The sequence below is a fragment of the Silurus meridionalis genome, chromosome 5 (assembly GCF_014805685.1).
Source record: "Silurus meridionalis isolate SWU-2019-XX chromosome 5, ASM1480568v1, whole genome shotgun sequence".
NCBI classification, from domain to species: domain Eukaryota; kingdom Metazoa; phylum Chordata; class Actinopteri; order Siluriformes; family Siluridae; genus Silurus; species Silurus meridionalis.
In genome coordinates this window covers 16,079,418-16,106,524 of record NC_060888.1, presented here as the reverse complement: position 1 = coordinate 16,106,524, position 27,107 = coordinate 16,079,418, and the positions used below count along the sequence as shown (strand labels likewise).

Genomic DNA, 27,107 nt, shown 5'->3' with positions numbered 1-27,107 from the left:
GAGTTTGGTGTCAATTTATGTAATGGCCTCTGTGTGGTGCTTATTCTTGATGATAGTATGTGCGAATTTTGATAGCAATTTGTATTTACCAGAAACATGATTTTGTATGCATCATATTTTATATTGTTTCGCACATTTTTACTCAAGTATCGTACACAAGTGCATGCATTATTTATAGGATACATCTTTCTGCTTTTTACTGTTACATTTTTGCTTTATTATGTATAGTTTGTAAATATATATATATATATATATATATATATATATATATATATATATATATATATATATATATATATATATATTTGTTTAAGAAAGTGTATATAAATGACAAAGTTCCAAAATCTTGTCTCATACTACAGAAATCAGTAAAACCAAGTCAGCCCGACAGAAACTTGAGGCTCAGCTTACCGAGAATAACACAGTTAAAGAGGTAAGGAATAGTGTTATATGACCCCTTTCTGAATTTTGGGAAAGTAGCATTTTGTGTCTTATGTGTAATTGTGAGTAGTTACATATTGTGAGGTGTGAAGTGCTTTAACAGTTATACAAATCTATTGTATATGATTGCAGTTTGTAGGAGTTGGACTTGTTGGACAAACAGAATACAGTTTCTGTATATACAAGTTAATTGGACAATTCATGATGAAACAAGACCCAGATGAAGCAAAAGCAACAGTGGCCCACAGGCTGAGTACATCAACAGAGAAATGTAAGTTGATTAGAAGTGGTGTACAATGTATTGTATAGTAACGCCCACTATATTAACATGTGTAATTACGGAACACATTTACAGTTATCCATTTAATATTGTAAACAGCTGTGCCATTGTTTTGATTGTAGCTTCTTTGGAATAAAAAATATTTCCCTTTAAGATTAATATCAGTAGTAGAATAGTGTCTTCAATTAAAAATATAATCTACTTCTGTGTCCTTTTTGTGCAGCACACGATTAAAATAAAAACTAATGTTCTTTTGTGTTCATGTTAATGTTCAGTTATGGTAAAATGTAAGTAAGAAAAAAATAGTTGTCTATGTGGTTCTAAAAATATTTCTATAATTCACACTAATACAACAAAAATGAATATATAATTCACATTTTTAATGTTAGTAAAACACTAACATTAGTGCTAAAAGCAGAATGTGTTTGTGGAGACAGGCAAGGAGAGAGTGCATACAATAAATTTTATTTTATGTTCATATCATTTAAAAAAATAATTTCATGAAGTTTTTTCATAATAAGATTTATTTTGATGTTTATTATTATTTTAAAAATCCTTGTTATCCTTGTTAATACTGCAAGAAATAAATGATCAAATGTTGCTTACCTTTAGTGGTGGTTTTCTACTATGATTTTAACATAATTAAAATTATGAATAACGAGTACAATAGCAATAATATGCTTATGTTTCAAAAAGATTGCACCATGCGCACATATAAATACATGTGGATAAACGTTGAGCTAACGTATTTCAAATGGCAACATTTCAGAAATGTACCCCAATGTGCTGGCCACGTTTGGAGTTTTCTGACACGTTTATTATTATTTGTCAAAATAATAGGCAATGGTTATATGTAGTCTCGATAAGAGACTTTGATTTGTACAGGTTGACCTGAACCAGTATATGGATTTTCTGACACGTTTATTATTTGTCAAATATAATAGGATATATGTAGTCTCCATTATAGAAGAAGCCATGCATATTCACATAAAACCCCAAAATAGAGATATTGCATAAAGAGTATGAATTTATTTTTGGAACATGACCACAAATGCACATCCCAGAAATATAAATTATTAGAGCAAATTAGCATTAAATGTAACAGTATATATTCTAGTCTTTCGTGGACTTTCAGGTTGATCTTCTAGTCTATGTTGAGAGATGAGTTGATTTCTACTGAATATCTACTGAAATATCTGCAAGAAGACCGGAATTACACAGACGTGTTAACGAGCCACAATTAACACCGCAAATCATCTGTTTTCTTTTGACCAGTTCAATTAAAAGTCTAAATATTTGCTGCCCAGTTGGTCCTTTAAGTTCACCAAGAGTCCACATTCTCACCTATCGCCTGCCATGAGATCTTGGCACGAGGTCTTGGTGGCTGATGTGACACTTCAACTCGTTACTCACAACAAGCTCTTTTTTTGAATACTTCAATTTCTTTTATTATTCTGGAAAAAGTTGTATCGATGAGAAGCATGTGAAATCAAATTGATTGCACAATAATAGATTCCTTAATTAAAGGTTAAGTGGTTGAATGAAACTTTCTTTAATAGAAGTCACGTGCGTCAGTTCGATAACTGTTGAATTTCTCTCGAAGCCTTTTACACCTACCGCACTTCACTCACACAAGCACACTTTGCGAAATGGTGCTAAATGTTTGGCCATTACTCCACTGGTAGCTACAGCCCTCCTCCCACACTGATCACTATACCAAGCAGAAACGCGTATGTATATATATATTTTTTTACTACACAAGTGCAGCATGGAATTAAATACCGTAAAAGTTGTAAGATTCCAGTGATCTGAATTCATCTTCTGACTCAAAGTATATGTTAAAAATCATTTCCTATTATATCGCCTTTAAAATCCTTACTACATTTTTACGTCATGCAGCTTAAGTTATCGAAAAAAATACACATAGAAAAACAAAACACATAAACAAGTATTTATAAATAAAAAATAAAGTACCAAAAATATGGTAAAACATTTTTTTGAGATACACAAGTTTTAGGGCACCCAGATAGACTTCGTCTCTGGTGGTGATGTCACAACATATCGAAAAAGTGCGTATCACAGAATATAGGTTTCAGCCTCAGCTCGCAGTAGTTATTGCTTAAACTGGCTTTCTAAAGCTAGAACTTTTACAATGGCGAAAACGGAAAGCCGCAAGAGTGTAAGTATGATTTATTCTCTATATTCACATCCTATTATTTCTAATCAACTCATTATTTAGACTATGTGATTTTATTTCACGTTGCATTGGTCTTTTGTGGTGTGGTAAAGTTGTAACGCGTTGTTTCCTTTTTTACTTTTTTTACTTCCGTCAAGTAATCTGAGCCTGAGCAAATAACTTCCAAATATATTTCACAATTTTAACACAGGCTGTTACAGCTATTTGTGTTATACATTGTACTTGTTGGTATGTCTGCAGTCCCCATGTATTCTGCATTAGTAACAACTAACCTTTATTTTTACTCCTGTAGCAATCTGAATAATTCAATTTTACTTGAATCAAGCTACAAGTTTGTTGTTATATGCCACAGAGAAAGAAAGAAAGAAAGAAAGAAAGAAAGAAAGAAAGAAAGAAAGAAAGAAAGAAAGAAAGAAAGAAAGAAAGAAAGAAAGAAACAACCTCACTGCCCAAACCTCAGTTAATAATGTTATTGCTCTTCCAGCATCTCTAAACATACAGGTATACCATATACTACACGGATGTTACAAAATCATGCTTTCCTATTACTACTAAAAAAACACGTTTTGATTACAAATTCATTTATTGTCCTACTGCATCAATTAAACCCCACAAATAACCATAAGCAGCACATGACAGTTTCCTTTACTTATTTATTTATTATCAGGTAATTCTAACATCAAGGATTACAAATGAGATACAAAGAGACAATCAGTGCATTTTAGATGAAGAGTGAGATAACATGTACTCACCTCAGAAATGTGAAAAGCAGTGTGTTCAGATAAACCCGGCAAGTCCTTCACGTTAACATAGAAGCATGCACGCTGCCGTATTGCACCCACTAAACTTAATTATAAACCGTGCGATAGTGACTTCTAACATGCAGGAGTATCAATTACATGTACCCTAGTGGACTTACTGTGCACTGTGCAGGATGTAGAAGGCATATTGAATATTCACCACATGGCCGAAAGTATTCAGACACCTGACCATAACACTGACCATGACATGTGGTAGTTCGCCTTTTGCCTCAAAGTTACAAGCACTTGTATAGGATGTATTCATATCGGATATATGTCATACTTTGCTGCATCTTTCCTTTATCTATGTCTTTATATGCAGTTGCATTATATAATGCTATATGTATTTTGCAATATTTATTTTACAGCTCATTGTCTTTGAATTTATTATCCAGTTATTCTTTTGTTCTACATTTACATTTATGGCATTTGCTAGACTCTCTTATCCAGGGCGACTTAAAACTAAGCAGGGGAAGGTTAAGGGCCTTGCTCAAGGGCCCAGCAGTGTCAGCTTGGTGGTGGAATTTGAACTAGTGACCTTCCGATCCAAAGTCCAATGTCTTAACCACTGAGGTACCACCTCCCTGTTCTCTTCTGTGGATTTATTGTCATGCACTCAACTGTCCCTTTTGTCTATGTCACTAGCAGGGTCACTCAAGGTGAGCAATGTCTTCTCTGCTGGCTTAAACTCTCAGATTCACTGATGGAAAATGTATTATATTATTCCCAATAGTCTATATTCTTTATTTCAGTGTGTTTCTCTCGCTTGTGCAACACACCCAAATGTCTGTTTATGTTGGAGTTTCTATCTAATCAGATTTCAACCAACAAATTGTGTTGCTGAGCTCAAAGGTATCTAACGTAAGACCATCACTGTGAGATCTGCAGGCTTAAACTCTACGTTGATTGAAGCTGTTGCTTTAACTAATCAGACTGTGATTATGCCACTCCTAGCTCCTCTAGCTGATGTTCAGTCAAGTCAGCATTTTCACGTCCTTTATTTAGTTGGTCAGAGAGCATGCTAGTTCAATTCAATTTCAATTCATTTTTATTTGTATAGCGCTTTTAACAATGAACATTGTCTCAAAGCAGCTTTACACAGATAATGTGGTGATTAAAAGGAAATATGTTCTTTGTAAGTAAGTTTGTCCCTGATGAGCAACTGTGGCAAGGAAAAACTCCACGAGATGGCATAAGGAAGAAACCTTGATAGGAACCAGACTCAAGAGGGAACCCATCCTCATCTGGGTTGCACCGAAAGTCCATTTAAAGCAGATATACAATGTTGCGGGGTACAGTGATGATGATCAGAAGCGAACTGTATTCCTGAGTCAGTGTAGCAGACTGTTGACATTAACTACAGTCCAATCCATCCTCAAAGCGTCCGTTCTTACTCCGGAATTTCATGGAACCACCCAAGGTGTTGATGAGTAACCGTCCCAAGCTGCACAGAGTGGCCTCCAGTCGAAGAGAACACTATACAGAGGCAGGCCTGGACTGAAGTGGGAAGATCCACGGAGGGGAGAGGGGCAGGAACAGTGGTCACTGGAGCCTCAGGAGCATGTTTAACTCGACAGAGAGAGAGAGAGACAGCTAGTGAGAGCTTTCAAACTGCATATGTAACTACATAATTAGCAGATGTTTTTAATTCCAGAAATGATGTATGCAGGTGGTTTAGCTGTGGCTGTGTGAATTAAGACTTGCTGGATGTTTTGCTTTAGTAATGTAATTTATTCAGATACCTGTCTGTGATGCAGCACTCCTTGTTATCCTTGTTAATACTGCAAGAAATAAATGAGAAAATGTTGCTTACCTTTAGTGGTGGTTTTCTATGATTTTACCATAATGAAAATTTTAAGTAACAAGTACAATAGCAATAATATGCTTATGTTTCAAAAAAAATTGCACCATGCGCACATAAAAATACATGTGGGTAAACGTTGAGCTAACGTATTTCAAATGGCAACATTTTAGAAATGTACCCCAATGTGTTGGGGCATTTTATTATTAGAGAATGTAAAGAGGTTTTAACTTGTCACATGTACATAATAGCACAGTGTAGGGATTAAGGGCGAGGGTTAAGGGCCTCGCTGAGGGGCCCAACTGTGACAGCTTGGTGTTTATCCCAAACTCTTTTGATCTGCTCTAAACTGCACTGTGTTTACAATGTCGCACGCCCTGGCATGCATGAGATCCGTGACTGGTGGTCGCTTATTGAAGCGAGAAAGTTTTCTGTAATTGTATGGGCAGGCGAGTGGCGCGCGAAGCCAGCTGTTCACGCAGCGACGTCATTCAGTCCGCTCAGGTATGACGCTGGGTTTGGAATTTTAAGGCCCCGCCCACCTTTCTACAGACTGTTAGGCACACAATACAGAAGCGACGAGGCGCAAACTCTCTCATTGTGGAGTCTCACCTCCAATTAATATCCCACCGAGGCCATGCTTCTCCCCCTCCATTTCCCACCCGCAGAGGCTTAACCAACGCGAAAATCAGACATTTTCAAGGATCTGCGCTGTTTCAAAGGAAGAGATGCGCACCCACCGCAAACTCTGCGCCCTCAGCTGTAGCGAAAAGCCTCTAAAAGGATTAAGAATTCATGAGACACCGGCTGTGTGGACCACCTTTCACTCTCGGATGCTCATTTAGCCTGCATTTTTTATTTGCTTATATTAGAAGGGAAAACATTTTTACACACAGGAGACCAACAAGTGTGCGTTTATTATTTAGGGTCTTGAGATGTTTGTCAGTTGAGTTCAATACATTCCTGTACTCAATAGAATACAATCCATTACTGTGTGCCATGTACTGTGCATACACAAAATACAATTTGAAATATGTAAATAATATACTCTTAATACCATTATAAGGACATCCTTGTACTTTATACTCAAAAAATGTACACATTACTACCTTAGAGTACCAATGTGTACCTTAATGTACAACTATACATTTTTGGGGTAAATAAGGTACAAAGATGTGCTTTTAAGGGTACTGTCCCAGTGGCAAGCTGTTGTATTTCTTTCTTTCTTTCTGTTTTATAATCATATATAATCATAAAGCATATAAAGCAAAAAAATATGATTAAAAATAAAACCTGTCAATTACACAAGGGTTAACAGAAAAAAAAAAAAAAACAGGTAACACTAGACATTTCGTCCCCCCACTTTTGAAATGATGGCTACGCCCCTGCCTCCCCTGAATCCCTACACAGTGAAAATCTTTCTTCGCATATCTCATTTTAGCAAGTTGGGGTTAAAGCGCATGTGCCATAATACAGCTCTTGACAACACCCACCATCTTCACAATATGCTGCGATACGCAAAGAAATAATTTCACTGTGTTATTATGTACATGTGACAAGTAAAAATCTCTTTACATTTTCTAAAAATAAAATACCCCAGCACATTGGGGTACATTTCTGAAATGTTGCCATTTGAAATACGTTAGATCAACGTTTACGCACATGTATTTATATGTGCGCATAATGCAATTCTTTTTAAACATAAGCTTATTATTGCTATTGTACTTGTTATTCATAATTTTCACTATGATAAAATCATAGAAGAAAACCACCACTAAAGGTAAGCAACATTTTCTCATTTATTTCTTGCAGTAATAACAAGGATAACAAGGATTTTTAAATAATAATAAACATAATAAAAATAAATCCTATTACTAAAAAACTTAAAGAAATTATTTCTAAAATGATATGGACACAAAGGAAAATTCGTTTTAATTAATGCACTCTCCACTTGCCTGTCTCCTCAGGCCCATTCTACTTTTTACAATAATGTTACCAGTGTTTTACTAACATTGTGCATGATGTGAATTTTATACGTACAGTATTTTGTTGCATTAGTGTGGATCATCAAAATCTTTTCAGAACCATATAAACAATTTTTTTTTAACTTAGATTTTATCCTAACTTTCTGCTAATGGTTTATTGAACAAAACAATAGATGGTCGAGTGAAACAGCAAATTGCACCAGAGAGATCTAAATAATGGGGTTTATTCATAATCCATTCACAAATTAGATTTGCCAACAGGAAATACAGGCTTCTAATTGCTCAACTGTCTTAGGTCTTCTTTGTCACATCTTCCTCTTTATGATGCGCCAATTTTTTTCTAGGGGTGAATTCCTTCTTCTACGCAGCCATGATGTTGTAATTAATGCAGTATGTGGTCTGGCGTTGTCATGTTGGAAAAGGCAAGGTCTTTCCTAAAAGAGAGGACGTCTTGATGGGAGCATAAGTTGTTCTAGAACTTTCATATACATTTTAGCATTGATGTTGCCTTTCCAGATGTGTAAGCTGCCCATGCCACACGCACTCATGCAACCCCGTATCATCAGAGATGCAGGTCTCTGAACTGAGCGCTGATAACAACTTGGGTTGTCCTTATCCTCTTAAGTCCGGATGACATGGCATCCCAGTTTCCCAAAAAGAACTTCAATTTTTGATTTGTCTGTCCACAGAACAGTTCTCCACTTTTCCACAGTCCATTTTAAAGGAGCCATAGTCCAGAGAAAATGCCCGCGCCTCTGGATTATGTTTAGACATGGCTTCTTTTTTTACCTACAGAGTTTTGGTCGGCGAATGGCACGGTGGATTGTGTTCACTGACAATGTTTTCTGGAAGTATTCCTGAGCCCATGTTGTGATTTCCATTACAGTAGCATTCCTGTATGTGATGCAGTGCCGTCTAAGGGCCTGAAGATCACGGGCATACAGTATGGTTTTCCGGCCTCGACCCTTACGCACAGAGATTGTTCCAGTTTCTCTGAATCTTTGGATGATATTATGCACAGTAGAGGATGACAACTTCAAACTCTTTGCAATTTTTCTCTGAGAAACTCCTTTCGGATATTGCTCTACTATTTTTTCACTGCAGCATTGGGGGAATTGGTGATCCTCTGTCCATCTTGACTTCTGAGAGACACTGCCACTCTGAGAGGCTCTTTTTATACCCAATCATGTTACCAATTGACCAAATAAGTTGCAAATTAATCCTCCAGCTGTTCCTTATATGTACATTTAACTTTTCCGGCCTCTTATTGCTGCCTGTCCCAACATTTTTGGAGCGTGTAACTCTCATGAAATCCAAAATGAGCCAATATTTGGAATGACATTTCAAAATGTCTTACTCTTAACATTTAATATTTTATCTATATTCTGTTGTGAATAAAATATAAGTTTATAAGATTTGTAAATTATTGCATTCCTTTTTTATTCATAAATTGTACAGTGCCCCAACTTTTTTGGAATCTAGTTTATATTTATTTATGCCATGTATTATAAAATGCATGTTATTTTATTATATATTTTAACAGAATATATGCAAAGATCACAATTTGGGGAATTCTGACCTATTTGAAAGAATATATCCTAATACAAATCTCTTTATTTGCAGGGAATCTGACTTGGGAGTTAGTCTTTTATCACAGACTAATGTCAAAAAAAGCATGGAATTAGAGAGTAAATATTAATTTATTAAATTCTTATTCATTATTATTTCAAGGTTTAATTCAAATGTAAAAGATTAGTTAATGTACATGTGTACTGTATTTAAAATTTTATCAAATTCAAGTAATTTCAATGAAAATATATACCAGTCGAGAGCAGTGCATTTCACACCTAAGCCTTCAGTGGTGTCCTACCTGAGTGAATCCACCTATTAATACCATCATTATGACCCCCACAAATATAGAAACCATCCACACTTTACAGACACACAGTATAACAGAGTGCTGCATCACAGACAGGTATCTGAATAACTTCCATTACTAAAGCAAAAAATTCAGCAAATCTTAATTCAAACAGCCACAGCTAAACCACCTGCGTACATCATTTCTGGAATGAAAAAACATCTGCTAAATATGTAGTTACATATGCAGTTTGAAAGCTCTGACTAGCATGCTCTCTGACCATTTAAATACAGCACGTGAAAATGCCGACTTGACTGAACATCAGCTAGAGGGCCTTGAAGTAGCCTAATCACAGTCTAATTATTGAAGTCAAATCAAGTCAATTTCTATAGCGCTTTTCACAACAGACGTTGTCTCAAAGCAGCTTTACAGAATTTAAGAATTATGGTAAGCAATGTGCATTTATCCTTGATGAACAGCCGTAGCGACTGTGGCAAGGAAAAACTCCCTTAGATAAAACAGCAAGTTGCACCAGAGAGATCTAAATAATGGGGTTTATTCATTATCCATTCACAAATTAGACTTTGCCAACAGGAAGGCCCTGAGCACGTTGGAACTCTTGCTGCAAGCTGGCAAGAGTCTCGCGATGCTGTTCAGACTTTCGCTCCAGGTCTTTCAGTAACGTCTCATATCGTTTGCTGCAGAAAAAGGACACAGAAGAAGATTATCTATTTAATTGGAGACACTATTTTACTGATGTTAACTCTTAAAGGGAAATAATTTTTATTCCAAACAAGCTACAAACAAAACAATGGCACAGCTGTTTGAAATATTACATGGATAACTGTAAATGTGTTCCGTAATTACACATGTTAATATAGTGGCCGTTACTATACAATAAATTGTACACCACTTCTAATCAACTTACATTTCTCCGTTGATGTACTCGAGCCTTTTGGCTACTGTTGCTTTTGCTTCATCTGGGTCTTGTTTTACCAAAACTGGTCCAATTAACTTGTAAACGGTATTCTGGTTGTCCAACAAGTCAAACTCCTACAAAATGCATACATATACAATAGATTTGTATAACTGTTAAAGCACTTCACACCTCACAATGTGTAACTACTCACAATTACACATAAGACACAAAATGCTACTTTCCCAAAATTCAGAAAGGGGTCATATAACACTATTCCTTACCTCTTTAACTATGTTATTCTCTGTAAGCTGAGCCTCAAGTTTCTGTCGGGCTGACATGCTTTTACTGATATCTGTAGTATGAGACAAGATTTAGGAACTTTGTCATTTATATAAACTTTTTTTCTACAATCTTTAATGAATTAAAATACGAACTATACATATAAAGCAAAAATGTAACAGTAAAAAGCAAAATGTATTTTATAAATAATGCATGCACTTGTGTATGATACTTGAGTAAAAATCATGAAATATGATGCATACAAAATCATGTTTCTGGTAAATACAAATTGCTACAGAATTCACACAACTCCAATACCATCATCAAAAATAAGCACCACACGGTGGCATGTCATTACTTAAATTTACACCAAACTCTATAGGGACAAATTAGAGTCTAAATGGAATAGACTAAACATTAATGCTTAAAAGTGAAGGCAGGTGGAATTGTAATAAAGGCAAATCAGTAATTAACTGCATCTCTAATAACTGGGTATTATAATTAAAAGGAAATCGAACACAGAGAATATTCACTGATTTAAACATATTAACAGCGAAAACAACAGTGTGCTTCTCTACTAAATCTTAAATTAGCTCGCCCATGACAGTCTCATCGGGCTGGGCTCATCATTCCCACAGATACCTTTTTGGATCTGTTGATATTTTTCCAACTCGGACTGTAGCTTCTTTTGTATTGCGTCCGCCATTCCGCTGATTATTGGAAACTAATTCAACATTCGTTTTTTTACCGGATAAAACAACAAAATCTGCTTTAGCTAGCTGTGCTCCTTAGCCATGCAGATTAAAGGGAAGCGCAGCACGAATGACGCAATAATTCTGCGACAGACTGAGCGCGTCCGTGTGTAACACTGCCCCCTAATGTCCAGATATAGTTGTTAGGAGGGTTTTCACTATCCCTAACAACTAAAGGAATTTTACGATCTGGTGTGCGCTGATCAGGAGATTGTAGTCGCCACAGCGTGTCAGTAAAAACACGGTACAGGATTCAGAACACTTAAACTTTACTGGGTTTAGGATTGATCGTGTGTGAGGTGATTATTGCTGTCTTCTGTTAGCTGCTGATCGGTAGGTTGGGTGATGTCAACTGGCCTGCTGAATAGCGTCTGCTGCTGTGTTCTGGCCTTTTATACTCTTGATGGAGAACGGTGCACTGTGATGTTCTTAGGTAACTTATCATGAGTGGTAAACCAGGGGTCACCAACATGGTGCCCGCGGGCCTATTCTAAAAATAGCTCACCATAGTGACACTTACCAGTGAGATGCATATAATTATTTTGCTGCTATTCTTTTTTTAAATCACACTTGCATTGGTATGAATTTGAAAATGACAATATAAAAAAGTTAAAAAAAAAAATTTCATATTAGATTAGAGCTAGCTGGTCTCCAAGTTGATTTTTGTATGTTACTTAATTGATAATCTGTACAAACATGATGCAACGTAGTGCATAATTTGTTAAAAAATTGTTAGTGGCTAGTGAAAATGTAAATACTTGCAGAGATTCATAGAAATAAAGTTTTGAATATTGATATTTATCTTTTTCCTACCTTGTTAAATCATTGTTGATAATTATTGTGAGAAATCATTAACATGATCAGTGTCTTCACATAGATGAATATCATTAATTATTGATAACATATAATTAAAAGTAAATTGAGCAAATTTGTTATTTCAGAAGTGTGTATCAAACTGGTAGCCCTTCACAGTAATCGGTACCCAAAAAGCAGCTGAGTTTCAAAAAGGTTGGTGACCCCTGGTGGTAAACTTTGTCTGCCTCTAGTGGTGAAGCGTGGAAATACAACTAAATGGGAATCCTTTCCTTCAATAGTAGATACAATATTTGTGGATTATCCATGCAGATAGTCTATTTATTTATGCCATGTATTATAAAATGCATGTTATTTTATTATATATCTTAACAGAATATATGCAAAGATTACAATTTGGGGATTTCTGACCTATTTGAAAGAATATATCCTAATACAAATCTATTTATTTGCAGGGAATCTGACTTGGGAGTTAGTCTTTTATCAAAGACAAATGTTAAAAAAAAGCAGGGAATTAGACAGTAAATATAATTTATTGGTATTATTATTATTATTATTATTATTATTATAAGGTTTACTTAAAATGTAAAAGATTAGTTGGTGTACATGTGTACTGTATTCAAAAATGTAATTAAATTCAAGTCATTTCAATGAAAATATATACCAGTCGAGAGCAGTGCATTTCACACCTAAGCCTTCAGTGGTGTCCTACCTGAGTCAATCCACCTCTTAATACCATCATTATGACCCCCACAGATATAGAAACCATCCACACTTTACAGATACACAGTATAACAGAGTGCTGCATCACAGACAGGTATCTGAATAAATTACATTACTAAAGCAAAACATTCAGCAAGTCTTAATTCACACAGCCACAGATAAACCACCTGCGTACATCATTTCTGGAATGAAAAAACATCTGCTAAATATGTAGTTACATATGCAGTTTGAAAGCTCTGACTAGCATGCTCTCTGACCATCTAAATAAAGGACGTGAAAATGCCGACTTGACTGAACATCAGCTAGAGGGCCTTGAAGTAGCCTAATCACAGTCTAATTATTGAAGTCAAATCAAGTCAATTTCTATAGCGCTTTTCACAACAGACGTTGTCTCAAAGCAGCTTTACAGAATTTAAGAATTATGGTAAGCAATGTGCATTTATCCTTGATGAGCAGCCGTAGCGACTGTGACAAAGAAAAACTCCCTTAGATGAAACAGCAAGTTGCACCAGAGAGATATAAATAATGGGGTTTATTCATAATCCATTCACAAATTAGACTTTGCCAACAGGAAGGCCCTGAGCACGTTGGAACTCTTGCTGCAAGCTGGCAAGTGTCTCGCGATGCTGTTCAGACTTTCGCTCCAGGTCTTTCAGTAACGTCTCATATCGTTTGCTGCAGAAAAAGGACACAGAAGAAGATTATCTATTTAATTGAAGACACTATTTCACTGATATTAATTCTTAAAGGGAAATCATTTTTATTTTAAACAAGCTACAAACAAAACAATGGCACAGCTGTTTGCAATATTAAATGGATAACTGTAAATGTGTTCCGTAATTACACATGTTAATATAGTGGCCGTTACTATACAATACATTGTACACCACTTCTAATCAACTTACATTTCTCCGTTGATGTACTCGAGCCTTTTGGCTACTGTTGCTTTTGCTTCATCTGGGTCTTGTTTTACCAAAACTGGTCCAATTAACTTGTAAACGGTATTTTGGTTGTCCAACAAGTCAAACTCCTACAAAATGCATACATATACAATCAATTTGTATAACTGTTAAAGCACTTCACACCTCACAATGTGTAACTACTCACAATTACACATAAGACACAAAATGCTACTTTCCCAAAATTCAGAAAGGGGTCATATAACACTATTCCTTACCTCTTTAACTATGTTATTCTCTGTAAGCTGAGCCTCAAGTTTCTGTCGGGCTGACATGCTTTTACTGATATCTGTAGTATGAGACAAGATTTAGGAACTTTGTCATTTATATACACTTTCTTATATAATAAAAAATCTTTAATGGAATAAAGTATGAACTATACATATGATGCAAAAATGTAACAGTAAAAAGCAGAAAGATATCAAATCACATTTTATTTGTCACATACATACAGAGTACGACATGCAGTGAAATGCTTTTTATGACGGTCCGGCATGAGCGAGTAGGATGGGGAGAAAAATTAACCAAGAAAAAAAGAAGGCAGATAAATATGTATTTTATAGATGATGCATGCACTTGTGTATGATACTTGAGTAATAATGTGTGGAACAATATGAAATATGTTGCATACAAAATCATGTTTCTGGTAAACACAAATTGCTATCAAAATTCGCACAATTCCAATACCATCATCAAGTATAAGCGCCACACAGTGGCATGTCATTACTTAAATTTACACCAAACTCTATAGGGACAAATAACGGCGTCTAACTGGAATAGACCAGAGGTGGGAAGTAACGAAGTACAAATACTTTGTTACTGTGCTCAGGTAGATTTTTCTGGTATCATTAATTTACTCCACTATTTTTTTTTTTTTCCAAACAACTTTTTTCTTTCACTCATTACATTTTTACACAAATATCTGTACTTTCTACTTCTTACATTTTCAAACCAGCCTCGTTACTTTTAGTATTATTTCATCTCATTGAGCGCTGTTTCCAACCCATCATCCTATCATCGCACAGCTTTGTCACCATATCACTGATGTATTATTTCCTGGCTATCAGACGTAGACATAGGCTAGCAGAGCTAACAATGAGCAAGGCAATAGGAGGAATGGTTAATGTGAATTTAGAGGGAGTCACCGATGTGAAAATAAATAAAAACAAATACATTCCTCAAAACCTATGGCCATATATAAGGGAGATGTTCGAAATTATCGGCTTTCAAGAATTCGCCGTCAAATTTGAGAAAGCACATACAGGTAATCTAACGTTTTATTGTTATAACTTTCTTGTCATGAGCCATTTTAGTGTTTAAAGTTTTTTTCCTACAATTAAGTTTGTCTTATATATAAGGGATGCTGCCACATGCTGCTATTTCTTTCAATAAGGATGTTCTTAATGTTCTTGATTTCTGTAGTATGTAGCTGTCATTTGAAATCTGAGGTTTAGTCCGATAGTTTCTATATGTTGTAGAACTGCTATACAGGTGAAGTGTAAATTATTAACTTCCTGTTTGAACTTCAATAAAATGCAAAGGATAACACACCTTAAATTTGTCATTTGTAAAACCTCATAATAACTTTGAGTTGTTTTCAAAGACAGCTGGATTAACCCTACAATCAGGGATATGGCCTGGTGATGGCAAACATTAAAAAAAAAAAATATTAATTTATATATATATATATATATATATATATATATATATATATATATATACACACACACACACCTGACCTTTCCTGTTATATGTGGTTCTTTTCCAAACTGTTACCACAAAACTGGAGGCACTCAATTGTACAAGATGTCTTTAGATGCACTATAATACAATTTTGCATTCACTTGAACTTGGAAACCTAAACCTGTTTCAGCATTGCAATGCCCCATGTGCACAAAGTGAGCTCCTTGAAGATCTGGTTTACATGCTTTGGAGAGGAAGATCTTGAGTGGCCTGCTATAGAGCTCTGATCTCATCCCTACTGAACACCTTTGGGATGAATGTGAACGCTGACTGCACCCCAGGCCTCCTCACCTCACCTACATCAGTACCTGACTTTACTAACACCCTTGTGGCTAATGAACACAAATATCCATAAGCACACTCCAAAAATTGGGACTAAATGTTGAATTCAATGCTCAAAGATTACATACTGTACTTATGACCAGGTGACCCAATACTTTTAAAAATATAGTGTATATATATTATTTTATTTTTTTATGCCATCTTAGTCTTTTCTCTGCTTGTATTCTATATGGTGGTTGCTCAGCCTGGATACATTCAGTTTTTGTATTAATACATTGATATAATGTGAGGTTCAGTTACCAGTATGACACTAAAACAGGCAGTAGTAACAGCTACTTTTTACTTAAGTACATGCCAGAGCCCAAACATCTTTACTTTAACTTGGGTAAAAAAAAGTGTAGTCAGTGTTTTAAAACACTTCTACTTAAGTAAACGATGTGTATACTTTTGCCACCTCTGGATAGACTAAACATTAATGCTTAAAAGTGAAGGCAGGTGGAATTGTAATGAAGGCAGATCAGTAATTAACTGCATCTCTAATAACTGGGTATTATAATTAAAAGGAAATCGAACACAGAGAATATTCACTGATTTAAACATATTAACAGCGAAAACAACAGTGTGCTTCTCTACTAAATCTTAAATTAGCTCGCCCATGACAGTCTCATCGGGCTGGGCTCATCATTCCCACAGATACCTTTTTGGATCTGTTGATATTTTTCCAACTCGGACTGTAGCTTCTTTTGTATTGCGTCCGCCATTCCGCTGATTATTGGAAACTAATTCAACATTCGTTTTTTTACCGGATAAAACAACAAAATCTGCTTTAGCTAGCTGTGCTCCTTAGCCATGCAGATTAAAGGGAGGCGCAGCACGAATGACGCAATAATTCTGCGACAGACTGAGCGCGTCCGTGTGTAACACTGCCCCCTAATGTCCAGATATAGTTGTTAGGAGGGTTTTCACTATCCCTAACAACTAAAGGAATTTCACGATCTGGTGTGCGCTGATCAGGAGATTGTAGTCGCCACAGCGTGTCAGTAAAAACACGGTACAGGATTCAGAACACTTAAACTTTACTGGGTTTAGGATTGATCGTGTGTGAGGTGATTATTGCTGTCTTCTGTTAGCTGCTGATCGGTAGGTTGGGTGATGTCAACTGGCCTGCTGAATAGCGTCTGCTGCTGTGTTCTGGCCTTTTATACTCTTGATGGAGAACGGTGCACTGTGATGTTCTTAGATAACTTATCATGAGTGGTAAACTGTATGTCTACCTCTAGTGGTGAAGCGTGGAAATACAACTAAATGGGAATCCTTTCCTTCAATAGTAGATACAACATTTGAGGATTATCTATGCAGATAGTCTATTTATTTATGCCATGTATTAAAAATGCATGTTATTTTTTATATATCTTAACAGAATATATGCAAAGATTACAATTTGGGGAATTCTGACCTATTTGAAAGAATATATCCTAATACAAATGTATTTATTTGCAGGAATCTGACTTGGGAGTTAGTCTTTTATCACAGACTAATGTAAAAAAAAAAAAACTAGGAAATTAGACAGTAAATGTAAATTTATTGTTATTATTATTTTAAGGTTTAATTCAAATGTAAAAGATTAGTTGGTGTACATGTGTAGTATATTCAAAAATGTAATCAAGTCATTCCAATGCAAATATATACCAGTCAAGAGCAGTGCATTTCACACCTAAGCTTTCAGTGGTGTCCTCCTGAATCAATCCACCTCTTACACCTCTTACAGTCTGATTAGTTAAGTCAAGTCAAGTCAAGTTATTTTCAATAGCGCTTTTCACAACAGACATTGTCTCAAAGAAGCTTTACAGAATTTGAGAATTAAGGTGAGCGATGTGTATTTATCCCTGATGAGCAGCCATGGCGACTGTGGCAAGGAAAAACTCAGATGTTTTGAGGAAGAAACCTTGAGAGGAACCAGACTCAAAAGGGGACCCCATGCTCATTTGGGTGATATCAAGCGTGTGATTATAGTCTTTAAACAATACAGAACACTGGAGAGTGAGAACTAACATGAGCACTGGAGTGTAAGATTATGAGTGATGAGTTTCTAACGTCTTATACTGTCATTTGAGGTTATGGAACCAGAAGCTACTGAGCAACTCATAAAATAGCTCAATATTTGCGATCATCATAGATCCAACACCAGCTTCTCCAAGCCAGAGCCTTTAAACACTCAAAGAGGTTCAATGTCCAAACTCCACATGAGGTGGGATCCAAATGGCACTGGTGCGTCTCTAGATGGTTCGGGATGTTTGCGGGGTCGACGTCTACTTCTTTAAAGGTCCATAATCTTCATGAGGTGGGACGTGACTAGAGCTGGCGCAACCTCAGGGTGCCTCGGGATGGGTAAAATGAGAGAAGCAGTGGAGAGGATTTAGTGTAGCTGCTGTTAATGATATTAAAAAGCACAAGGTGAGATGTGCATGTGATTAAATGTACTGGAGCACAAGGTTATGATATGTGATGTTTGTTATGTGTAGGCTTTGCTAAAAAGATACGTCTTTAATCTACACTTAAACTGGGAGAGAGTGTCTGAGCTCCGAACATTGTCAGGAAGACTATTCCAAAGTTAAGGAGCTAAATGTGTGAATGTTCTACCACCTTTAGTAGAAACAAATAGAAGTCCCGAGTTTTGAGATCTCAAGGAGTGTGACACATTGTAGCGTGTTAGAAGACTGTGTAGATACATGGGAGCTAAACCATTTAGTGTTTTGTTAGTAAGAAGCAGTCATTTGTAGTCGATTCAAAACTTAACAGGTAGCCAGTGTAGGGGTGATAAGATTGGGGATATATGGTCATATTTTCTTGACCTTGTGAAAATTCTGGCTGCTGCATTCTGGACTAACTGTAGCTTGCCGATCAATGATGCAGGACTACCACCTAGTAATGCATTACAATAGTCCAGTCAGGAGTTCATGAATGCATGGCCGAGCTTCTCTGCATCAGATATAGACAACATGTTTCTTAGCTTAGCAATATTTCTAAGGTGGAAGAAGGCTGTTTTTGTAATATGGTTGATATGATATTCAATAGACAAGTTGTTGTCTAAAATAACTCTCAGGTCTTTTACTGTTGAACTAGTAGTTACAGAACATCCTTCTAAATGCAGGTTGAAATGCTGGAGCTTCTGTGTACTGGTTTTTGGGCCGATAAGCAAAATGTCTGTCTTATCAGAATTTAATAATAGAACGTTATAAGTCATCCAATCTTTTAATTCTTTGACACACTCAGTTATCCGAGCCAGTTGAGCTATATCGTCTGGTTTCAATGAGATCTATAGTTGGGTATCATCAGCATAACAATAGAAGCTAATCCCATGCCTTCTAATAATATTTCCCAGAGAAGCATGTATATTTAGAAGTATGTATAGTTAAAGCAACAGCTTCCATGAATGTAGAGTTTGCAAAACAAAGCCTGCAGTGCTCACAGTGATGGTCTTACGTTAGATACCTTTGATTTTGGCAACACGTAATGTGATGGTTGAAATCTGATTGGATAGAACAGGGAGGTGGTACCTCAGTGGTTAAGACATTGGACTTTGGATCGGAAGGTTACAAGTCCAAATCCCACCACCAAGCTGCCACTGCTGGGCCCTTGAGCAAGGCCCTTAACCTTCCCCTGCTCAGTTGTATGTCGCTCTGGATAAGAGAGTCTTGCAAATGCCATAAACCTAAATGTAGAACAAAAGAATCACTGGATAATAAATTCACAGACAATGAGCTGTAAAATAAATATTGCAAAATATGTATGACATTGTATAATGCTACTGCATATAAAGACATAGATAAAGGAACGATGCAGCAAAGTATGATATATATAATATATGAATACATCCTATACAATTGCATGCTTTTTACTTTGTAGCAAAATGGGAACTACCACATGTCATGGTCAGTGTTATGGTCAGGTGTCTGAATACTTTCGGCCATGTGGTGAATATTCAGTACCAAGATTATTATGCCTTCTACGTCCTGCACAGTGCACTATACAGTAAGTCCACTAGGGTACATGTAGTTTATCCTCCTGCACGTTAGGAGTCACTATCGCAAGGTTTATAATAGTTTAGTGGGTGCAATATGGCAGCGTGCATGTTTCTATGTTAACGTGAAGGACTTGCCGGGTTTATCTGAACACACTGCTTTTCACATTGCTGAGGTGAGTACATGTTATTTCACTCTTCATCTAAAATGCACTGATTGTCTCTTTGTATCTCATTTGTAATCCTTGATGTTAGAATTATCTGATAATAAATAAATAAGTAAAGGAAACTGTCATGTGCTGCTTATGGTTATTTGTGGGGTTTAATCGATGCAGTAGGACAAGAAGAGCAATAACTTTATTAACTGAGGTTTGGGCAGTAAGGCAGTTTCTTACTTTCTCGGTGCATCTAACAGTCACGTAGTGACTGAACAAAATCTGGCAAATATTAAAATGATTCACTCATTTCATAATGATGTGCATTCCATAATGCTGGTGTGTCTGTGTGTGTCTGTGTGTGTGTGTCTGTGTGTGTGTGTCTGTGTGTGTGTCTGTGTGCGTGTCTGTCTTGTGTGTGTGTGTGTGTGTGTGTGTGTGTGTGTGTGTGTGTGTCTGTCTGTGTGTGTACACATACATACATACATGCATGCATGCACATGCTTACACACACAGTTCTGGTTGTTGCTGTTGTTGTTGTATTTGAGACACATGCATGTTCCTTTTGTTTATATGCAAAAAAAAAAACAACAACAGGTAAAAGGCAAAAACACAATTGGATAGTGAATGAGTGGAATAAAGGTCTGTAGTCAGATGAGTTAAAATTTGACATTTTTGGCTCTAACAAAAAAAAAACTTACTGTAAGTGAGATGGCTAAAAGAAATGAAGATATTATACACCTTACACCCACAATCACACATGGAGGTGGAAGCTTAATGGTTTGTGGTTGTTTTGGAGCTAGTATGGAAAATTGCTTCAGGTGAAAGGAATACTGAACCAACATGGCTACCATTTCCTACTTCAATGCTAGGAAATTTAATCTGGACTGCTGTTAATTAAAACCAACTAATTAAAACAAATTTCACTATAAAAGCTTTATAACGTTATATATAGCGTTATTTGGAGAGTAAATAGTTGGCTGGAGTGTTAGTCACTGCATCTAAATCCTATTCAACTGCTCTGTGATGAACTGGATCACAAGGCAGGATAGTAAAGCTGTTATTAATGCTAGGAAATAATATTTCAATAAAAATAAAGGTGATTATCGTTACTTTTTTCTTTGTCAGAGAAGATCTTACTTTTAAATTACCTAGTTTGTTGCATATAAACAAAAGGAGCTACAGTTTTGTTCCTCAAAAATGATAAGACTAGGTGTTTCCGACTTTTGACAGGTGCTGTGTGTTTGACAGGTGCAGTGTGTGTAAACTGTATATATAATAACCTTTAGTGTTTTAAGAAGGTTTCCCAATCGATAGATTCCACATGGCTGTAGGAATTTGTGCTCATAGCGAGGTCAAGTACTGATGTCATCGGCCCAAAGGTTTAAAATGGCCACCACAAATTTTGGCCCATTCACAAAAATGGAACGAATGAAAATGTAATGAACTAATGCATGAAATAACATTTTTAATAACTGGCTGTTTTAAGCAATTAAATAGTTGCTAACAAATCAGAAAACTGGGATATAAAGACTAGGTATGCTACTGTTCCAATAATGTAAAATAGGTTATGAAATTAAAGTAAGTAAAATAACAAACAGCTCTGCGCAGGCCACTTAAATTATTCTACTCTATTATTCTTATTCTGAGCTTAGTTTTAGCACAAGGACATGGTGCATAAACTCCACAGAGGCATCTCTTCACCATCTTTCAATTTGTGCTTTGTGAGTGTTTTTTCTCCTGCACTTCTGCGTTGCACACCCTGTAATGCATACCATGCCATAGGTTACCTATTTAATTCAGGTTTAAATCATAAACAGGGCAAGTTGGACAAGAGCCATAAAAAGGTTTGATTTTAATAAATCTCTGAGAAATGTTCTGTAATCGTGCTTTCAAGTAGAACATTTCTAATATCTGATTTAATTCTGTTTCATCTTCCCAGAACAAGGCCACAACCAACAGAATTCATTTAAAGAGCTCATTTCATTCAAAGTTTTTTTTTCAGCTGGCATTCAGAAGCGGTTCTAAAAAAACAAAGAGATGGTCCATGTTTATTTTATCTTTTATGTACATAGTTCTGGCTTGAATATTGGCACCGATAAAGCAACTCCATTCTTTTTTTTTAGATTGTTTTGTAATGGAAATGTAAAGGTTTGATTCTTAACTTTGATGTAATATTAAACATTTATTTTCCTATTTGCAGCAAGGATGTTTTTTAGATAGAAACAAAATTGGAGAATTTCACAGGATTTTCCAGAGAATTGTATATAGATTGTCCTGTGTAAGCTTGTGGCAACTTTTGCTGTATTATTTGTAATAGAAAACTGGAGAACAATTTGCATGATGCATCTACATCTCAGGAAAGTACAAGCATTTCCATAATTACTAAATCTCTAAAATATCTGATATATGGCTTGATTAGATTGTGAAGACAAGTGGAACCCTGGTGATGAATTCGTTCCATAAGCTCGTACTCGCACGTTAATTCTCCCATAAGAATTAATGTAAAAGGAATTAATCCGTTCCCAGACCTCAGGCGATCGATTATTTCAGCCCTTAAAAAATGTTTTATGCTTCATTTACCACACAAATATACTTGTAACAAAGTATAAACATAAAAGTAATTAATTATAACATAAAAAAAACATTTTTTTCTTTATGATTGTACTTCTTTCCAGCGCTATCACTACACTTTTTAAGGCCCATGATGCTAAATATATAGTGAAATAAAACAAAAACACTAAAACGCACTCAGAACAATGTCTATGAAGCGACTGAGCATGAAGCGTGGGGACGGAGGTGACGAGCAGAATGTGTCACTGGAACCAAATGCTTCAAAAGAAATGCTCGTCTTCCCGAAATATGCTCGTACTCCTACAAAGATTTTTACTAGTAAAACGAGTCATACACCGATAATCTCGTACTACAAGGCACTCGTACACTGAGGTTCCACTGTATTAGTCTTGGACTCTGGCGGGGCCGTGCATTTCACACCTAGACCTTTAGCGGTGTCCTACCGGAAACAATCCACCTCTTAATACCATCACCATCATTATGATGCCATGGCCATTAATATTAACCATATTAACATATAGACAGTATAGTGAATCGCTGCATCACAGACAAGTATCTTATGCAGCGAGTAGAAGAAATTAATAGTATTACTAAAGCAAGTAACTCTAATAAAACAATTTAACAAGCCTTTCACTGGAGCCACAACTGAACCACATACATCATTTCTAGCAGAAGCATAATATTTTTTGTACATTACACTTTTCTTGAGGATTTGAAATGAAGGCAAACTGTGTTTTTTGTGCAAGTTTAAAGGGGTAAGGGGGCTTTTACTTGTCACATTTACATTAAATCATAGTGAAAATGTTTTTTCGTATACCCCAGCTATGTTAGAAAGCTGGGGACAGGGCACAGGGCCAGCCATGATACAGCGCCCCTAGAACGCAGATAGCTAAGGACCTTGCTCAAGGGCCCAAGATTGGTAGCTTGGAGATATAAGGGCTTGAACCCCTGACCTTCCGATCAGTAACCCAGAGCCTTAATGAAAAGTTGAATGAAAACAACTGTTTTGGCTGACCTTTCGTCGTGATGTTCAGATTTTCTTGAAAAGTGCTTGTAAGTTTATCTGCGACCAAATCAGTTTCTGCTCTTCTGTCAGTCATTGTGGAATGAAAAAAAAAGTACAATAACTTAAAACGATTTTGTGCACCTGATTGTGGGCCTCAGTGTCACAAACTCGAAATCTGATTGGTTAAAACAACAGCCTTAAAGCAGCATGCTGCAAGCGCCCCCACTGTTCATTTTTAAAGTGCTTTGACCTAAGTTTCCTTTGACCCTTACAGCAAGTAACGTGATGGCTGAAATCTGATTGGATAGAAATGCAAACATAAACAGACACAGCATAAAAGAGAGTAACGCTGTGAAATAAAGACCACTGACATTTAGGAATAATTTAATAAATATCAATGGACAAAAATATATTAAAACATAAGTCAGTAATCTGATAGGGTTTAGGCCAGCAGAGAAGGTCTTGCTGGTCCTGAGGCCCACCATTGTTTGGATTATACTGTATAAAAACATTTTTTGTCAAACTTTATATGTAAATGACCTGTGCATACAGAATTAGTATTTTGAGAATGTAATTATATTTGTATACCACATGAGGGCGCAAGATGCAATTTAATTCTGATTTTGGTTCAACTTGTAAAAGGACACTGCTTCACAGGTAGTGCCAAATAGGTCTGTTTTTATTAGGAGTTTTATTACTGTAGTTTATTAGCTGCATTGGTAAACGGCTTTAAAATGTATTCATGTACAACTTCTTATTTTAAACTAAATGTAGGCTTTGTTCAGTTTATTGCATTAAATACGAATTAAGCTTATATGGTCACTACAAATCTTTAACACCTCCCCTTCCCAAAAACCTGTTGTATTATGAACAAATGCATGAAATAGCATATTTTTAATTGCAGGCTTAAACAATTAAATAGGTGTTAACAAAACAGCAAACTGGGATTTAAAAAAGATATATGATAATGTTATAAGCATGGTATATAGGTTATGGAATTAAGTAAGACTAAAATACCTTGTACACAGACCTGTCCAAGGTGCATATTGCTATAAAAAATCATTATTATTAAGGTAAAGCAGGTAGAAAAGTGTTCCTGAATCACTGTGAGCTTTCTTTAGAATACTATAAATTAACAGTCCGAGCTTTCAAGCTGTATTTTGGCAGGAGCCTCAGGACACACAAATCATATGTTGTCTAAGATGTTATATTTCATTACACTAAAATGTTTTGTAAGATGTCTGGCTTCATATAAAGCTGATTGTAGCAAAGCCAACTGGCTTACTTTAGCTTGTTTAACTAAACGAGTATCCTGAGGACAAAGATTTTAGATTGTCAGATTTCAGAATGTACAGATCAGATCTCAAATTACAGAATACACAAACTAGATGATAATGTCCTTTTTTTTCTTTTCCACTGCAAAATATTATGGTAAAAGATTGAATAATGTGCTGGAAATAAGCATAACACCACATTTCAATAAAAGAAATTACAATGACAAGGATAACAAGGTTCCCCTGGTCTATATACAGTGAATATTTGGCATTCTGTATTAAAAGGTAAGGATTTTGAGTGTAACACTTTTCTAATACACTTACATGATATAGCAACCAGAACAATTTAAGTGGAAAACAAATTGAAATGTTTTGGGTGCGTCATATGAGAGCAAGTGAGGGGAAAAATGCAAAAAAGCATTAAACCCTTTTTGTCAGCATATAAAATGGTGTGATGAGCAGAACAACGGTTTAATTTCCATGTGCTCTTGTCTTGTTTTGTTTAATTAATAGTGACTATCTTTCCAGTGAATATGTAATTGATTGGAAAGGTGAATATCGAATACTGTGGTGTTGTACAAAGTTCTAATTGTTGAACAATAAAAAAGTAAAAAAAAATAAAATAAAAAATTAGAGGCAGGGCTAGAAGAATTCTGTTAATTTCTAACTCTTCACACATAATTGCCTTACACTTAATTAATCAGGAGTTTCTGATTAACCATGAATAAAGAGCCGCCATTTCTTTAGGAGTTTCTTGGTTTCATTGAACTGCTGAATCCAAACAAAGCACATACAGGATCTCATTGTCAAAAGGAACTGATCAGAAGAAATTTCAAAACAGTACCATGGAACAACTTGAGGGTGAGTGGAGGAAATGCAGTACCAGAAACAAAAAAAAGGACTTTAAAAAGAATTGACTTTATCTGGAAGATGCCAACAGAATACCAGACATTCAGAGCAACATTCACAAGAAAGAACTTTTTGGGCATAAGATAAATTTCAGGCTGGAAATAAGACAGGTTTTACCCAAGAACCATACTCACAATGAAAAGTGGTGATTGCAGTATAATGCCATGGGGCTGCTTCTCTTTAGTGAGACTTGGACATTTTTCAAGGCAGACTGATTCATGAACAGTTCCGATTTTAAATCTGTCTGGAGATGAACAAGTTCACCTTACAGCATGATAAAACCAGAAAGTGAAAAAATCCACATCAAAAAAGGAATGTCTTCAAAGGAATATCAAAGTTTAAAATGATCCAGACAGCGACCAGATCTGAATCTTATCAAAAATCCTTATTTGCTAATACTAGCGAAGTCAAATATACACTGATGGGCACCTGAGTGGAGAAAAAAGGAAAAGCGTTCGCCTTATCGTCTGGAAATCGAAATTTCGAATCCCAATTGACATGGGCAGTCATCCGTGGCTTGGAGTCCAAGAGAGCAAAATTGGCCATGCTTTCAGGGAGGGAGGGAGGGAGGGAGGGAGGGGTGGCATACTCTTTTTCTCATCTCAATCACTGAACTACATGAGCAGTTTGAAATAATACGGTCGGCTGGCTTCACGTGCCTCAGAGGTGGGTAATAGGAGAGCTCTACCTGAAGGGTGAAAACTGTCCCAAACTATAATTAGGGAGAAAACATACACTGCTCGTTCTTATTTTACATTGATGTACTTAAAAAACAGTTTACCTCGGATCTCACGTGAGTGTCCCTGGATGAGACAAAAGCTCACCACGAGGCCAGATATTCCCCATATTAGTTTGAAATCTTGCAGAGTTCATGCAGAAACATTTCTCACACACATGGTGATTGTTTTACCTTCTGTTTTGGGTGTTTTTTTATACAAAATGCATAATGGTCGGCAGGTCTGGTAATACAATATAGTCAATCCTGGATATCATGGATACACACTATCATGTATGGAAAAAACATTGTTTTTGCCCAAGCCTAGTGTGTATATTGTCTAGCCAACTAGCTCTTTAACCTGAGATATTCAGCATTGCAAAGAATAAGCATGGTCACATCATGTCCCGGTAACAAAGTTTTGATCCCACAAAAAAACATATATGAACCACAGTGGTTCACTAAGCACAAGCAGGGCACTGATAATCCACACCACAACAAGTACAATAAAAAATAAAACTTGTTGGCTAACATTTACATTTGAGAAATGGCAAGGGTTTTATAGAGCGTTTGAATTCTACATAATGTTCAGTAACTGGTAGTCACGTCGAAGTTCTTTTG

General features: G+C 36.1%; 3 protein-coding genes across 4 annotated transcripts in view; 1 reads left to right on the top strand and 2 right to left on the bottom strand.

The window, feature by feature from the left end:
* Window positions 1-9,902: 9,902 nt before the first annotated feature.
* Window positions 9,903-11,389, bottom strand: LOC124386070 (prefoldin subunit 6-like). The gene is made up of 4 exons (XM_046849684.1): window positions 11,203-11,389; window positions 10,563-10,633; window positions 10,291-10,415; window positions 9,903-10,060 (listed from the first exon to the last, which is right to left on the bottom strand). The coding sequence occupies exons 1-4, from the start codon at window positions 11,264-11,266 to the stop codon at window positions 9,940-9,942; spliced, it is 381 nt and encodes a 126-aa protein (XP_046705640.1). The 5' UTR covers window positions 11,267-11,389; the 3' UTR covers window positions 9,903-9,939.
* Window positions 11,390-13,365: 1,976 nt separating this feature from the next.
* pfdn6 (prefoldin subunit 6) lies at window positions 13,366-16,730 on the bottom strand. The gene is made up of 4 exons (XM_046848846.1): window positions 16,530-16,730; window positions 14,026-14,096; window positions 13,754-13,878; window positions 13,366-13,523 (listed from the first exon to the last, which is right to left on the bottom strand). The coding sequence occupies exons 1-4, from the start codon at window positions 16,591-16,593 to the stop codon at window positions 13,403-13,405; spliced, it is 381 nt and encodes a 126-aa protein (XP_046704802.1). The 5' UTR covers window positions 16,594-16,730; the 3' UTR covers window positions 13,366-13,402.
* Window positions 16,731-19,908: 3,178 nt separating this feature from the next.
* Window positions 19,909-27,107, top strand: part of mrpl11 (mitochondrial ribosomal protein L11) — a 48,762-nt gene continuing 41,563 nt past the window's right edge. Inside the window, exon 1 of one of the 2 annotated variants that reach the window (XM_046850246.1) lies at window positions 19,909-20,029. The gene's annotated coding sequence lies outside the window, so the exon portion shown is untranslated. The remainder of the gene's footprint in view (window positions 20,030-27,107) is intronic. The other variant, XM_046850245.1, reaches the window with a different exon arrangement.